Source organism: Ursus americanus, chromosome 2, assembly GCF_024610735.1.
Source record: "Ursus americanus isolate L20-20 chromosome 2, mUrsAme1.1.p, whole genome shotgun sequence".
In the NCBI taxonomy this organism is placed as follows: domain Eukaryota; kingdom Metazoa; phylum Chordata; class Mammalia; order Carnivora; family Ursidae; genus Ursus; species Ursus americanus.
The window spans coordinates 95456157-95472829 of record NC_142128.1 but is presented as its reverse complement, the minus strand read 5'-3'; the positions used below and the strand labels follow the sequence as shown (position 1 = coordinate 95472829).

Sequence of the window (16673 nt, the reverse complement as noted above, 5' to 3'; positions counted from 1 at the left end):
TCGACATCACTAATCATCAGGGAAATGCAAATCGATACCACAATGACAGATCACCTCATACCTGTCAGAACGGCTATTATTAAAAAGACAAGAGATAAATGCTGGCAAAGGTGTGGAGTAAAAAGAATGTAAATTGGTAGGAATTTAAACTGCACTCTGATAGGAACATAAATTGGTGCAGCCACTACGGAAAACGGTATGGAGGTCTCTCAAAAAATTTAAAAGTAAAACTACCATATCATCCAGCAATACCATTTCTGGGTAAAAGGAAATGAAATCATGATCTCAAAGAGACAGCTGCATTCCTTTGTTCACTGAGGCATTATTCACAATAGCCAAGACATGGAAGCAGCCTAAACGTCCACTGATGGATGAATAAAGATGTGGTGCACACGAAATATTATTCACTCATAAAAAAAGGAGGATATTCTGCCATTTGTTGTAACACAGATGGACCCTGAGGGCATTATTTTAAGTGAAATCAGACAGATGAAGACAAATATTGTATGTTCTCACTTAATATGCAGAATCTAAAAACACTGGACTCCTAAAAACAGAATAGTTTCAGGCTTACCAGAGGCTCGGTTGTGGGGGAATGGGGAAGACCTTGGTCAACAGGTACAAACTTTCAGTCATAAGACGAATAAGTTCCAGGGATCTAACGTACACCATGGTGACTACAGTTAACAATACTGTATTGTATGTTTGAATATTGCTATGAGAGCAGATACTAAATGTTCTCACCGTAACAACAAAATGGCAATTATGTGAGATGAAGGACATGTTAACTAAACTTATTGTGGTAAATATTTTGCAATTTATGTGTGCACCAAATCATCACATGGTATACCTTAAACCTAACACAGTGTTATATGTCAATTATATCTCAACAAAACTAGAATAACGATCAATAGTCAACTACAAAGCAAGAGTGGAATGCACACTTAAAATCCCCACATTATTCTCACTAACATTCATAAGACTTTGCATCTTATACAATGACTGTGAAACCATACTATTGAATTGTTAGAGCTCTCAATAAACCTCAGAAAGAAGAGACTATTTTTTATTAATCAAGAGAAATACTTTGAAAAATTTTATATCGATTTCCTAGGAAAGCAACAAAATAAGTAAGATATTAGTACTACTATGTTATAACTAATATTAGTTAATATTAGTGTACGAGGGATCAGACTGTCATTATTGGAAAGGACACTGGATTAAAAAATCTTGAGTAAATAAATTATAAATATATATATATTTAAGAGCTGCATAGGGCCTTTTGGTGGAAAAACAGTGGAATAAAACTTAAAACATTATTACCCAAGCTAAAAACAAGAATTTACAGCATATTAAAATTTAGAGACTTTCCAATTATTCTGATATTAGCTTTACTGATTTGAAAAAAAAAAAAAAACAACTGAACAAATTAATGTAGCGTAAGCACTTTGTTGTGTTTCTCATTGCTTAGAAAATCATACCTCGTAAGAGCTGTTCCTGTTTTACCACAAGTCCCTGGTATTTCTTAAAGGTTTTTTCATAATCTTTTCTCAAGGTTTGGTTTTCAGGGTCTTCATCAAGTAAACAACTTAAGTTAAGGACCATCCATATTCACTGAAGCAAAGAAAACCTACTGAAAAATACTATGAAGAAAAGTACTATTTTCTTAATTAAATTAAATTTTTATTTATTTATTTACTTTTTTAAAAGACCCATGATTCATTACTTGCATATAACACCCAGTGCACCATGCAATACGTGCCCTCCTTACTACCCATCACCAGCCTATCCCATTCCCCCACCCCCTTCCCTCTGAAGAAAAGTACTATTATATTTTATGTGCAGTGTTATCTAGTTATTTTCTCTAGCCAATAGTTTAAAACTAAAATATTCATCTCCACAACAACTGTTAGAACTTCTTAACCAAGGGCTCAAGGATATGCTTGGAGACCTTGGGTGAACACGTTTGGGTTGCTACCAAATATTTGAATCCCCAGAAATTTTATACAATATCTTACATATGTACACAAATCTCTTTCAGCAGATTAATAAGTAGATCCCTGAACCAAAAGGCTTACTGCTTTAGAGAGTGTTTTAGTTAATAAGAATACTATATTCCACCTCAAACAGATGCCCAGAATATTCAAATAATGTTGATTAGATCTAAAGCTCTCTAGTACCCTCTTCAGACTTGATACCAAAAGAGAAATATCCCAAAGTCAGAGGTCAACAAAAATTTTAAATTACATCTTATGGCCCCAAATAATGCCCTAGACACCTGCAAAAATAATCAATTATTTCAGTCCCACTTCAGGATCCCCAAGCACTTAAAAACTTCCTCCTTGTTGATTGCTACTTGTATCAAAACAGGAATCTCCTGCATTTCAGTATGTCTTATAATCCATGATAAGTCATAGTTTAATTGAAGCATTTTTTTCCATTCTTAGCGGTTCATGAATAATGATGCATCTTATGATCAATGTTATCTTATACTTACAGGAATATGATATGTCCTAAAATATCAGTTCTTGTCACCCAAAAATCACAAAATATAAATTAATGATTGTTAAAAGTTCCATTAGTAGTTCTCTCCATACCCTTCCTATTTAATGAATTTCGGGTATATAGAGGAGACTTGTGAGTCCAGAAATGATCTAAAGTCTCCGGGATTATTAAGCTGTCCACAGAGTTTAAGTCAACACCAATCTAGATGTCCAAACCTCATAGCACAAATAGGAAATTTCTAAACCTGGAAAGATCCTAATTAAGAAAAGTCTAAGCGTGGGGGCGCCTGGGTGGCACAGCGGTTAAGCGTCTGCCTTCGGCTCAGGGTGTGATCCTGGCGTTATGGGATCGAGCCCCACATCAGGCTCTTCCGCTGTGAGCCTGCTCTTCCTCTCCCACTCCCCCTGCTTGTGTTCCCTCTCTCGCTGGCTGTCTCTATCTCTGTCGAATAAATAAATAAAATCTTTTTTTAAAAAAAAAAAAGAAAGAAAAGTCTAAGCGTGTATGTGTGTGTGTTAGGGTGTATTTTTAGAGTATCTTGGAGGTTACATGATGGAGAGGTAAGAAACATATGATACTCTGCACAACAGAAATACTATTTTTACTTTTTAAAAGAGATCAGTAAATATTGGGTTCAAAGGAAAATTACCAGTATGGTTGCTGAATAAGCCTTATGAAAAAGCTAGGGCCTTCAATCTAGAAAAATTATCAATCTAGAAAAATTAATCTGTAGAAGCAATATGGTAAGTATCTTCAAATAAAAGAAAAATGATGTTTTAAGAAACTACCCTTAGTCCATACTGCTTTAGCATGCAAGATTAGATTCAAGGGACAGAAGTATTGACAAGTGGATTTTAGTACATTAAGCAAAAGAATGTTAATAATAAATGGGATGTCAAACCACAAAATGAACTAAATCAATAAGCAGTGACATTGTCAAAGAAGAGAGTAAATAACCAATTTGTAGGGGAAGCTGCAGAAAAGATTCCTGTATTGAAGGACAGGTTAAAATAGATCATTTTTTAAAATTCTTTTCATAGGTTCCATCATTCTTCAGGCCTCTCAAATGTATTTGTATTAAGAGAAGATTTTTTGCACTGAATTAGCAAAATAGAATTTATAACTATGTTCACCAAATTCACACCCATTCCAATCAAGTCACCTTATGACATAGACAGAACTACATAAACAACAGTGATGAGCCAGACTTCAGCTAATCAAAGGATCTTAGGCGATATAATGATACAGCCACTTAGAGACTCACCAGTTCAATTATCTAGGACTACTATTATCCGTTCCTTCTATCTTATTAACTAATCAGAGATAAAAAGTATATGTCAAACTACATTCATTCTGATAGTCTCAATCTTCATCTTAACCTTTAACACTCTTTTATTTTTCCAAATAACGTAAATGGCAAAAAACAAAAAAACCTCAAAAAAACCCGAAATCCAGAACTATCTCACCCATCCAAAGCTCAAAGCAACAACACTGGGCTGAAATGCCACTCTAAAAGGATATCAGCTTTCTTCTTCTTAGAGAGTTCTTCTTGCCACAGCTCATGTCTTTTTAACTCATGATCAATGATATTCATACATAGAGCTCCAATTTTATAGTGAGTGATAAGTCCATGAAACTGAGAAAAACTTTAAAGAAGAGATTTTAGTATGTATTTGAGCAGTATGTAGACTCAGGAAAGTTATTCTGGGTAAACACTTGTACATTGGTACAATTAATGTAGAAAATAAATTTGACATATATATAACAATAAATGAATACACCCATGGTATACTACAAAGACCTAAAATTATAAGATTACTTTATATATACTATCCTTACCTGAAATAAAATTATTTTTAAGTTAGAAATGAAATAAAAAGCATTTTTTGTAATCAACCACCATTTTAACTATGCAGATACTCTTAAAATAAACTTTCAGGCTGCTGTAAAACAAAACCAATAATGTAACAATACTAATATTAAATAAAATGGATTATCAGAGAATGCTAGTAATCAGGTTTTTGCATATGTTTCTTATACAATTCATTCACCCGAGTATTTATTCAGTAAATATCTATTTGCTAATGCTGGCACATTTTTAGAATAGAGGCAATTATCTGGGAAATGTCTCAATAAACATCTTTCTAAAGAATATATGTGTATAAATAGCATATATGGATACATAACAATTATATATACACACACTACATACATACACATATATATACTGACACTTACTCTGGGTCATGCTTTATTCTAAAAATTATCCAAAAACAGTGTTACTATTACTGTCTGGTTTACAGATGAGGAAACTGAGGCACAGAGAAGTAATGTAATCAAGAACACACGGGTAGTAAATAGCAGTACTTGGATTCAAATCCAGCCTATTTCCAGAGTCCATACTCTTAGATTCTAAACCAATTTACTATCCTACTCTGTGTGTGTCCATGTACATGCATGGGTCAGTACAGACTGAATGAAGGACAGAACAATGGAGAGGACATAAAATGGGAAGGAGAGTAAGAGTTCAGAGGCAGAGCATGGGCAGACATACAGAAGATTGAGCAAACCAGTAATCCACAATCCAAACCATTGACAGACTGAAACAGAGACAGACTTCTACTTTTATTTCCTAATTTTTATACTTACCTGGAAAAGCAAAAAAAGATGTAAATTATATTTGTAGCTAACTCAACACTTTGTTTCCAGTCTTCTCTTAGGACTCTTGCTAATGCACCAAGGGCAGTTTCTAAAGAAAAAAGGAACATGTAAAAATGATCATTCACCTTGCCTGTGATATAAAGGGTGATTGGTTTCAAATGTCTACTTATTAATAAATAACAAATCTAAGATAGAACTGGCACAAAAAAGGAGGGTGCTTCTTTCCAACACAGAAAGCTGTTTTTAAAATTGAAATACAACTTTTACTTAAAAACCCATAACATGTAACTTTAAGTCCTTTAAGTCTCTAACTATAAACAGAAAGTAAAATATGATTTAGATAAAGTAACATAACAAGTACATTATGGATGACAAAATAATAAAAAGACCATTTCTTTCTTGATTTGTATTTCCATTTGTAATCTTGCTACTGTAGTGCCATTTTTTGTTTGTTTTTAACATCTGATTTAATGTGTTTGTGAACAAGGAAAAAGCTAGAGTAAGTCTAAAAAAATAATGAGCAGTTTAGCAGGCTAACACTAGCTCCACTGAAGCAAATTAATAACCAAATAAAGCTTATACACACAAAAATAAATCTATTATTTTAATGTTGTTAAATTAATGCCAAAAGACATAAATAAAACAAAAAATATTTCACAAAATTAGCTTCAGGGTAGAATAAACATCTGATAGATTTTTATCTTGAGAAAGGGAAAAACTTAATGAACTGATTAATGAGAATTACCATATGCTAAGTAAACATAAAGTAATGAGACCGGTTTCAAATTAGAACTGTTACATGGCTTACCAATTCTTAAAATATTAAGCATTAAAGAAAATATTTGTGTGTTATACAGAGATAATAATTCAACTTTCTATAATAGAAACTCAGAATCTACTGTACTTTATGGACTGCATGATTAGTATTTGTTATGATAATGAAAATGTTCAATTTATTTGTGCTCTGTGGCCATTCAGATTATGAAACAAGTATTATTAATCCACTTAGTGAGGAATTTTTCAAACTAAAAAACATCCTATAATTTCATTTCATAATGTGATTTATACTCACAATGCAGAGCGCTGGTATACCATATGCTTTGAACAAAACTATTCTGGAGTGAAGTAAATAGGTAGGCAATATACATTAACGTGTAAAGGCTCCACAAAGTTCTACTTAATAAAGAATCTGGTAATTTGTTTATCCAGTATTACTAAAGGCATTTCACCACCATAATTCAGGGGAGACAGTATTTCTTAGAATATACAGTTGATCCTTGAACACACTGGCTTGAACTGTGTGGGTCCATTTATATGGGGATTTTTTTCAATAAATATATATTTTATATTATGATTGAAAAGTAAGGTAGAAGTTGCCAAATGATTAGAAGGAAAGGCAAAGGAAAGATGCAGTGAAGCCTGGAACAGTAGGGCTCTTGCCTGCCCCTGGCACTCTTCACTCTACTCACTATCATTGAGGTCTTGAACTGAGAAGTGCAAAGGAACCAGCTCTGGGGAGAGATTCTTGCCGAGGTGGTAAGGCAGGGCCAGGCACGGGCCAGTACTGGCCAAGGACCACAGAATAACCTGCCTTCCCCCTCCCCCCCCCCAGCCACTCTCGCCCAGGGTAACAGGTCCAGAACACTGGAGCCAAGAGCACCAAGCAGAAACCTGGGACGTAGAGTGGACAGCAGGGAGGCCACTGTCCATGGTGCTGAAAGCTCTCCAAAGTGGGGAGCTAATATCTCCAGGGAACTGGCAGCTCACCACTTGACAGCATCTTCTATAAGCAGAAACTGCATTAGAACTTCATAAAGGGGGTCTGATGGAGCAAACGATCTAGAGAGACAGGTAAAGGTGCCTTCCTTCCCTGAAATTCCACGTATAAAAAGATTTCCCACATTCTTGGGTATGGCAAGGAACAGGTGGCACTCCAGGATCCAGCTTTGCTAACTTTGGGTGGGGACAAGGAGAGATGTGGTGTCTTGTTCTATTACTGTACTATTCATAGTTAAGCTTCTGGAGAGTCAAAAATTACATATATATTTTCGAGGGGGGTGCACCTCAAAACCACCCCCTCTCCATTGTTCAAGAGTCAACTGTGCTTTGGAAAATGATGTACTGTAATATCATGAATTTAGGTATATGGCTAGTGACTTATTTTCCAAATTTTATTTCATTTTTCTCCTTTAGTATAGAAAAGAAAAGTGTCTCAATAAAAACATAGCTATAGGATTTGTAGAGGTTATCAAGAACTAGCTGAAAGACGGGGTGCCTGGGTGGCGCAGTCGTTAAGCGTCTGCCTTCGGCTCAGGGCATGATCCCAGCGTTAGCAGATCGAGCCCCACATCAGGCTCCTCCGCTAGGAGCTTGCTTCTTCCTCTCCCACTCCCCCTGCTTGTGTTCCCTCTCTCGCTGTCTCTGTCAAATTAAATAAAATCTTAAAAAAAAAAAAAAAGAACTAGCTGAAAGAAATTTATGAAGTTTACTGAAGGTCAAAATATAACCCAAAATGAATTTATAAGTTAAATGCAATCATAATTAAAATTCCATTATAATTTTTAGAGCATATTTTTTATAATAAACTGATCTCAAAATAACATATTCCAAAAAATGTACAAGACCAGCAACACCTATTTAAAAAAAAATCAACAAATTGGAACATTTCTCCTACCTATTCTGAAACTCTAGTTAAAATACAAAACAAAACATAGCAACAACAAATAGTATGATATTGGTATGGAAATTATCAAATAGATCAATGGAAAAAGAAAGCATTAAAACATACCCATGAATATATCAGAACAGTACATGGCACAGAATAAGCTTTCAAGAAGTATCTTTGAATAACAGAATGCCAGGCATTTAACAGAAAAGGCATTTCAAATCTTTGGGGGAAGGAGTATTCACTAACTTGGTTGGAATAACTGTCTATTGAATATGCAAAAAATTTACATCTCTATCTCCTACTTTCAACAAAAATGAATTCCAGAGCCAAGCATTTCTGAAACAACCAAAGTAAGGACCTCCAAAAATCCACTCCTCCACAAGTGAATTAAAATACTGGTAAAAACTGTCAGCAATTTTTTTAGAACCCTGGAAATTAACTACATTTTGCAACAATAAGAAATATGGCTGAATCTCAGGAAGAGCAGTAAGCTCTGTTTCAACTTGTCCTAATTCTATCTCCTCTGTGTAACTTTGTGGAAGACTTGAAAACCAACAGCATCACAATTTTAGTATCTGTGAAAAATAGCAGCATAGCAGCAACTAGAGGAGGCAGAACAATTTGGCACTCCTGAAAACCCCCACTCCAGTGAGCTGTCACTACGTGACCTACCTGGATATTGCTGGAAAGCTCCATCCCCAGGGTTTGCATTTATTTGACCTGACTCAGAAATTGCTTTGTACAGGATTATACCCAGGGCATTTGTTGAAAACCACTGGTGACAACATTGCAACTGCATGTGGTAGCCTTGCCAGCTGGGCTTAACAAGAGTCTGCCCAAAAAAACCTTAAAAGGAAAAACTGGGGAATGAGATATTCACAAGGTCTTTGAAAAGTTCCAATATAGTCCTGGGAATCCAGAAGGCCATGTCCATGTGCAGGAATGTGCTGATGCCAGGGAAAAACCTAAGAAAGACCTGCTCTCTCATCTCTGGCCAACCTTGAGGCAATATACAAGCAGGAATTAAAGGCTAAGGCCTTGGGACTTTCAGCAGGCCCAGTCAGTAGAGCATGAGACTCTCGATCTCAGGGTCATGAGGGCTTAAAGGTATATTGGAGCAAAGTTTTTGCATACTATTCCAACAGGGTGAAAGTAAACAGATGGAAAAAGGTATGATACAAAAAAGAGACAACAGATTGAGAGAAACTATTTCTAAGCACATAAAAGAAAAAGGATATAAATGATATAAATTTATATGACATTATATATGTAAAAACCGTATTATACAACTCCTCTCCTCCCCACTTGTGCTCTCTCTCGCTATCTTTCTCTCAAATAAATAAAATCTTTAAAAAACTAATTACATTATATGTATCTATCTGCATGTAATCTCAAAACATTGGTATATGAAGAAAAAATTAACAAAAAAGTATGACATTAATAATATAAAAATTCTAACAAAGTAATACTCTAAAAAATTCATATATTTATATATATATAAAAGTATATACGAAAAACATCTAAAAGAATGAACGCACTCCCAGCTCAGATTATATAGAGTAATGGTCAAAGGGGTCTCATCTATAATATTCTAATTCTTTTTAAAAAATATAATATTTAAGTTGTGTAATTTTAAAAATACTTAAAATGTACAAACTTCCTACTTGGAATATTAGTAACAACCTAGGACTTCCTGGACAGTTCTTGTATATATTTTGCAAGCTACAAAGTATAGGTGTGTACTGTGCAGCCTCCATAAAAGGAGTATGAAAATAGACAAAAGGTATTCTTTATCATGTGATGGAAATCAGATAATCATGACATCTTCCATATTTTAGTTTTGGCAGAAGTACAATCAGAAAACCATGCATTTAAAGTAATTCTATAGTGGTATTACTAAGAGAAAAGATTTTAAGAGCATTGTATCTCCTTTTTCTTTATTACCTAGCACATCTAATGACAGGAGAGCATCAAATTCAACGTAAATAAACTTATAAAGATTAATATATTTTTTTGCTGTGCTACTGAAAGAAAACTAATTTTGGAACTCTAATCAATTTAATAAAAGTATATACATATGTGTGCAAATGTCAGAAGTTTGATATTGTATCCTAACTGAAAGAATAAAAGTCTTCCAGAGCAGAAGAAAGAAAAGATACAGAATCATTAATGCTTTATTTTTGTTGTTTAAATTAAGTGATTTCTGAATTCTTCAGAGAATATTTAAGTGTTATGCTCTTAAGTTAAAAAAATGCATTCCTAACTTTGGTATAATTTTAGCTTTGTCCTCTCTTATGATAAAATTAAAAACTGTATTATATAACAATTTTTCTACTTTTATTATTTATAGATATAAATCACCATTCAATAGTAGCTCTTCCAAGTTATCAGGATTTCGAGCAAGCTGCAGGATCAATGCAGAACCCCGAACTTTGTCAGGAATATCTTCATATAGTAACTCAATGTATTCATCCATATCATTAATGTTAGCAACTTCATCAATCTGAAAGAAAGGAAGAGGAAGTACTCCAAAAGAACAATATTTAACAAAGTCACTGTCAAAAGAATGATATTTTGTGCTCAATATTTTGCCCTTTTAATAACAGACAACTTTTCAAAGGACTCATAGTAGCCATCCTTTTAAAGAGGGGAAAAGTAGACCTTTGGGTGCTAGGACTCCAATACAAAAGTATTTATAAACCGTATGAAAATAGGAACACATAAACTCTAAAATCGGCCTATTAAGTATCTTAAATGTAATGAAAATAATTTATATCTACTTCAATAGGTTAAACAATATTTCAAAACATAATGCAATAAGAATATTTAAAACATTTCAAAACTTATTTATCAAAATAAATTATATCTTAAAAACATACCACTAACTTTTACCTGTATGTAATACTGAATATCTACCTTTTCCAGGTACTTCTAAGTTGAATAATTTTTAAAATTTCCATATCTATTTAATGTTATCATATGAATTATTGATGGGAAAAGGCAACACCTTACCATCAATCAGTTCTCTAGTAGATCAGAATACAGTCTTACCTCCATTCCTTCAAAAGGAGGCGGATCTTTAGGCTTGCTTGATTTTTCTTTTTTTTCTGTAAAAAGATTTTGTTTTTAATGAGAAGAACTAGGTTTTTAGAGTTTCTGGGCAATTTTTATTTTCAGCAGCTGAGTTTAATTATGGCTGAGCTGGGGATCTTAAAATTGAATAGTTTATGAAATCATCTTTTTTTCCAATAAATAAAAAAAATTTTAAAAATGTTCATCTATAATCCATCTGTTCTAATGAGGATATCAAGGATATAAATGAATAAAATCTATAAATGATCCCAAAGTCATAAATTCATCTCCTCCTACATTAACTTTTTGGGTATGTAAATAGCCAGACTTGCCAACAAGCAGCAAAAGAGCCCCTTCCTAATTCACATTTAAGGTGGGAGGAAGAAAATCAATAAGGCAAAGATACATTAATGGGCTGACTAATATAAAAACTGAAATGAGAAAAAAATCACTTAAGGTCATGCATCACATGAATAAGTATTACTGTTTTGTTCCAATCACTTTTAGGGGGCAAGGTTTTTGGCTTTGAAATAGTGAATACCACATAAAAAAGTTAAAAAAGAAAAATGGAATAGTTTTTTTTTAAATAAGCGTGTATTCAACATAGTAATGGTATTTCATGTATGTCTTCAAACATTAATATCTATATAAACATTGATTTGAATGGATTTATCCATTTATATTGACATGAAAATTTCCTCATATTCCTTTAATTTGGGGGGAAGAAGGTTGAGAAGACTAATTTATCTTGAAAACTCAGTTAAAGGGTTTTATTAGTAAAGTTATTTTAATATAAATGCATATAAATGCATATAAATGCATTTATATTACACTGTACAACTCAAAGTACACACACATCTTACTAGAGTACAGGATTTATTTTGCTCACTTTGAACTTAAATATTTAAGTTATCGAAGAAGTTATCTCCCTCATTTACAAAGATCTTAACCAAAATATTCTATCATGAAACAGTTAATAAAAATTCTTCTTGATAATATTTTCCTTATAGCACTTACTATGAATAATTACCAATTATACATTGAGTTCCAGTGATGTAGTTGGATGCAATCAAGTTCAAACTGCTTATTTTTGCTTTTCAATAAATTTATAATCACTTAATTCATTCAAAAATATACACTGATCACATTAGATATTATATTTAAGGTTAACTAACAAAAGTATATGTTTGACACAAGGCATTTTATTTGCTGTGGATAGAGAGAAATAACTGAATAATTTGAAAAAAGTCCAAACAAATTTTCTCTTACTTTTTACTACTTAGTATAATCTTAAGCATTTATAAATTATTTCAAAGGCACCATATTTTAGAACTCACAATGGTGAAAGAAGGACATGTGAACTTAATCAGTACTATGAAGAAGAATACGCATTCAATAATCTTAGATGACTTTCCATTGAAATGTCTGTATTTTTATTTTGTCTCATTTTTGGTTTAGATTATTTGATGATGTCTTCTAAAAATAATCAATTACTTAGCTCTAATATTTTAATGGCTTTGTTCTTTATGAGGAAATTGAAGATAGGAGAATGGTAAAAAGGAAGACATTAAGAATGAAAAGCAATATTTTCCTAAGAAAGAGTCATAAAACTTGTATCTTTAAGATAGTCTAAAACATATGACACATATCTTAACATTTAAATTCCTGAGTAATCCATTCTGAACTATAAGTTAAGTGTCAAGAAGAAATTTAGAAAATACAAATCTAGTTGGGGTAGAGAAAATAGATTTTTCTGCCCAAATTCTCTCCTTTTATTATTCTAGAATCAGTATGACAGACATTTGCTTTTTCATTCCTTATTTCAGCATCTGTGTACACCTACATGAACATACACACATGCCGCAGTGTGAACCAGAAACAGATCATTTCATGTGGAAGCATCTAATATAGAGCCTCATATGCAGGAAACGAATAGGTTTATTTTTTCATTCACTTATTTATAGTACTGACAAAACAAAATAAAACAATAACAAAAAAAAAACACCATTCAAAAATCAAAAGCACAAACTATAGTCTAACAACTCTGGTTACGCACTAAAAAGTGAGGAATTCTACTTACCTCTTCCTGACAATGAATCACGGCGGTTCTGTAGATAGTACAAAAGCTGTTCTACCTCATTTAATTTTGAGGGATGAATAAGTTTACATTCCTCAACCACCTTCCGTGCCAGGGAAGTTATATCTGTGTTGGCATTGAGACTCTTAAGACGAATGCTGTAAGCATATCAGAATTTTCCAACTCAGGTAGTATCAAAGTAAGTGATAACTTACAGAATACTGCTTTTAAATAAATAATTTATAAAGCAGTTAAATGTACATGACACAGACTGTTTTAGTAAAATATAATAAAGTATTAGATATAATTAAGCTTAGAAAAATGCAAAGAAATTATTTCTTTGAACTGGACAAACAAGATAACAAAAGAACATTAAATCTACATCTGACTCTTCTAGGCAGGACAGCATATTCATGGATCTTGTTTTAAAACAGTCTTTCTGACAACATATATAAAGTCTTCAGTCATTATTGGATGTGAGAATCCACACGGACAAAAATGAGTAACTTTCTTGACCATACTCACAATCGTTTATTTATTTATTTTTTAAATAGGGACAACACATAATATTAGTATATTCAGATTCACTTGTTCAGGTGGAAACAATTGTCAATGTACATGGATTCGTGGTACCAGGGAGAGCCATGAAGACACAAAATTAGGCTCAGGGTGAAAGCTCAACTGGAGGCAAAAGACTCTTACAAGCAGATGCACCCATGCAAGGCTTATATTCAAAAAGAGAAACAGAAGAAAGTAACCACTGTGTGGAATCCTTTTTTGATGAAGATACCAATTTTTGAAGAGACATCAAGGTATTAGATTAGAGGCAGCAGGGAAAGAGATCTCCAAAAAATGTCTTATACTCAGCATCCGTGAAATCATTATTCAGATAGAGATGATCTCCTGAAATAAGTGCAGCATAGTGATTTACATATTATTCCCAGCTAAATAGTCATCCCCAGATCTGGTCCTCTGGTGATTCTACAAGTCACCTAACAGCCTTTAATAAATTCCTTTTATGCACAAATTTGCTAGAGTGGCTTCTAATGTTTACAACAACCTAGCAATACTTGGTCCATTTAAGTTTCCTTTAATCTATTTATGTTCCTACCTTTTAAATCTTTTAAACTATTTTATTTTTGTATAATTTTAGCTGCACATCATGAAGGCATTACATGGTGCCTTTGTTATAACTGATGAGCCAATACTGATACATTATCACTAACTGAAGTTCACAGTTTACACTAGGGTTCACTCTTTGTGTTGTATAGTTCTCTGGGCTTTGACAAATGCATAATGCCATGTATCTACCATTATAGTATCACACAAAATAGTTTTACTATCCTAAGAATGCCCTGTGCTTTACCTATTCTCCCTTCCCCCATCCTTTGGACTCCTGACAGCCTCTAATTTTTCTACTTTAGCTTTGCCTTTTCTATAACGTCACATAGTTGGAATCATATAGTACGCAGCTTTTCCAGGCTGGCTTCTTTCACTTATACGCATTAATATAGTAAGGTACCTCTAATGTGTTTTCATAGCTTCAGATGATTTCTTGTTAGTGCTGTATCATACTTGGTTATGTGAATGTACCGCAGTTTGTTTACCCACTTGCCTGTTGAAGGATATCTGGGGTGCTTCCAATTTTTTACAATTATAAATTTTCTATAAAAATTCTGTAACAATTTTCTATAAAAATTCATGTACCAGTTTTTGTGTGGACATTGTTTTCAACTCATTTGAGTTCATACCTAGGAACACAACTGCTAGATTATATGGTAAGCTTATGTCTAGCTTTGTAAGAAATTGCCAAACTGTCTTCCAAAGTGGCAGCACCATTTTATATTCCCACCAGCAATAAATGAGCTCCTATTGCTCTATATCCTCACCAGCATTTGCTGTCAATATTTTGGATTTTACCTATTCTAATAGGTGTGTAGTGGTATCTCGATTTAATAAAGTAGATATTTCTATCCCTTTTTTAGATCTATTTTCTACCATCATATATATTAACAATCTGATTCATCTTTCCATCCAAGGTAATAGATTTTCTTCTTTCAGTATATAGGTCTCTCTCCTAAATCCTTCCCTTCTTTTAAAAGACAAAGAAGAGGGTGCCGGGGTGGTTCAGTCAGTTAAGCGTCTGCCTTCAGCTCAGGTCACGATCTCGGGGTCCTCCGATCGAGTCCCGCATCGGGCTCTCTGCTCAGCGGGAAGTCTGCTTCTCCCTTTCCCTCTGTGCTTTCTCACCCTCTCTCACTCTCTTTCAAATAAATCAATAAAATCTTAAAAAAAAAAAAAAGACAAAAAAGAAATAGGTATTGCTAGAACTTTTAGAAAATGTCAGCTTGTATGCTTACTGATTATACCCATAGTCAAAAATCAGAATCTTCATTAGGCAGTCCATACCTATTAAGAACACCAAAAACTCACAAGAAAAATACCCATATTATTTTTGGACCACAATCATCAGTATCTCATAAAGAAATCTTCAGAAAATTGGGACTCTGTTGAAGATGGGCTTAAATACTTCTTTGCCTAATAAGGGAAAATGAAATATAGTACAAGTCTTCAAGACTTGGGCCATAGCACTGACTACCCCAATTTAATGACAATTTCATGTCACATCTATCTCAGCCTATATGAGTGTCCTTCCCAAAACCCTCATCCCCAGCTGCTGCCATTGCTAAAACCTCTTGAACTATCAACAGACCACATTCTTCTTTTAGTCCTACGATGATTCCTCTCCAAACCTTGTGCAGTCACAGTTGAGTATCAAGGTAGAATTACTCAGGTTTTTCCCTTACTGAAGTTTAAATCCATTTACTCTAGCCACATTTGGTAGTAACTCTTTTCCAAGGGGTTGGCTCTCAGGTAAATATATCATTTGTCTAAAAAGCCCATGAATTTCCAAGCAATAACAACATTCTCATTTAATTCTAGCTGAATGAGGCTACTGACTGCATTCTTAAGAACTAAAAACGAAACCTCTCGCCTGAAATGCAGATCTATTTCTGAGGTTCCAAAGGCAAAGACTCTGATCGGCTAGCTTTTTTGGGAAATAAAATTATTAAGATCTCAAGAATTTTTCACATGTTCTCAAAATGTACAAAACTGAGGCAGCAATCACAAACACATTAATGGAAGAGAGAAAGTCTAAGAGGACACAGTGTAAGTATGTGTGTGTGTGCATATGTGTATTTTTCTTCAATTTAGTGAATTATCCAAGGACTCAGTTATCTTAGATTATCTGTGTAATTTAGTCTCCTAACACAAAAAAAGAAGACAGATTAGGGGTCTTACTAAGATATTAGGCAGCTTCTCTTTTCAGGTTGCTATACACCAAAGTTTCTCCATTGCAGCACTATTAAAATTTGGAGCCAAATCATTCTTTGTTTGTAGGTGGCCCTCCTGTGCATTGTAGGATGTTTAGCAGCACCCTGGCCTCTCTCCACTAGATTGCCAATAGGATCCCTCCAGTTACAACAACCAAAAATGTCCCCAGACATTACCAAATGTTCTCTGAGGGAAAAAATCACAACCAGTTGAGAACCACTGCTATGTATTTAAAATACAGTACTTTTCAGTGTGCTACACCACCAGAACACACTAACACTTGTTTTAACTAGTTAAAATTTTTTTTACGTAGTTCCCAAATCAATTTTTTTTAATTGGAGGGAGAGAAGAAAG

General features: G+C 33.7%; 1 protein-coding gene across 2 annotated transcripts in view; it reads right to left on the bottom strand.

The window, feature by feature from the left end:
• Positions 1–16673, bottom strand: part of KIFAP3 (kinesin associated protein 3) — a 150670-nt gene that overhangs the window by 114600 nt on the left and 19397 nt on the right. For both annotated transcript variants that reach the window (XM_045797754.2, XM_045797745.2), the window contains exons 3-8: positions 12987–13141; positions 10886–10941; positions 10196–10337; positions 5155–5254; positions 4027–4151; positions 1482–1580 (exon numbers count right to left, since the gene is read on the bottom strand). In XM_045797754.2, the coding sequence (XP_045653710.1) occupies positions 1482–1580; positions 4027–4151; positions 5155–5254; positions 10196–10337; positions 10886–10941; positions 12987–13141 (677 nt within the window). The remainder of the gene's footprint in view (positions 1–1481; positions 1581–4026; positions 4152–5154; positions 5255–10195; positions 10338–10885; positions 10942–12986; positions 13142–16673) is intronic.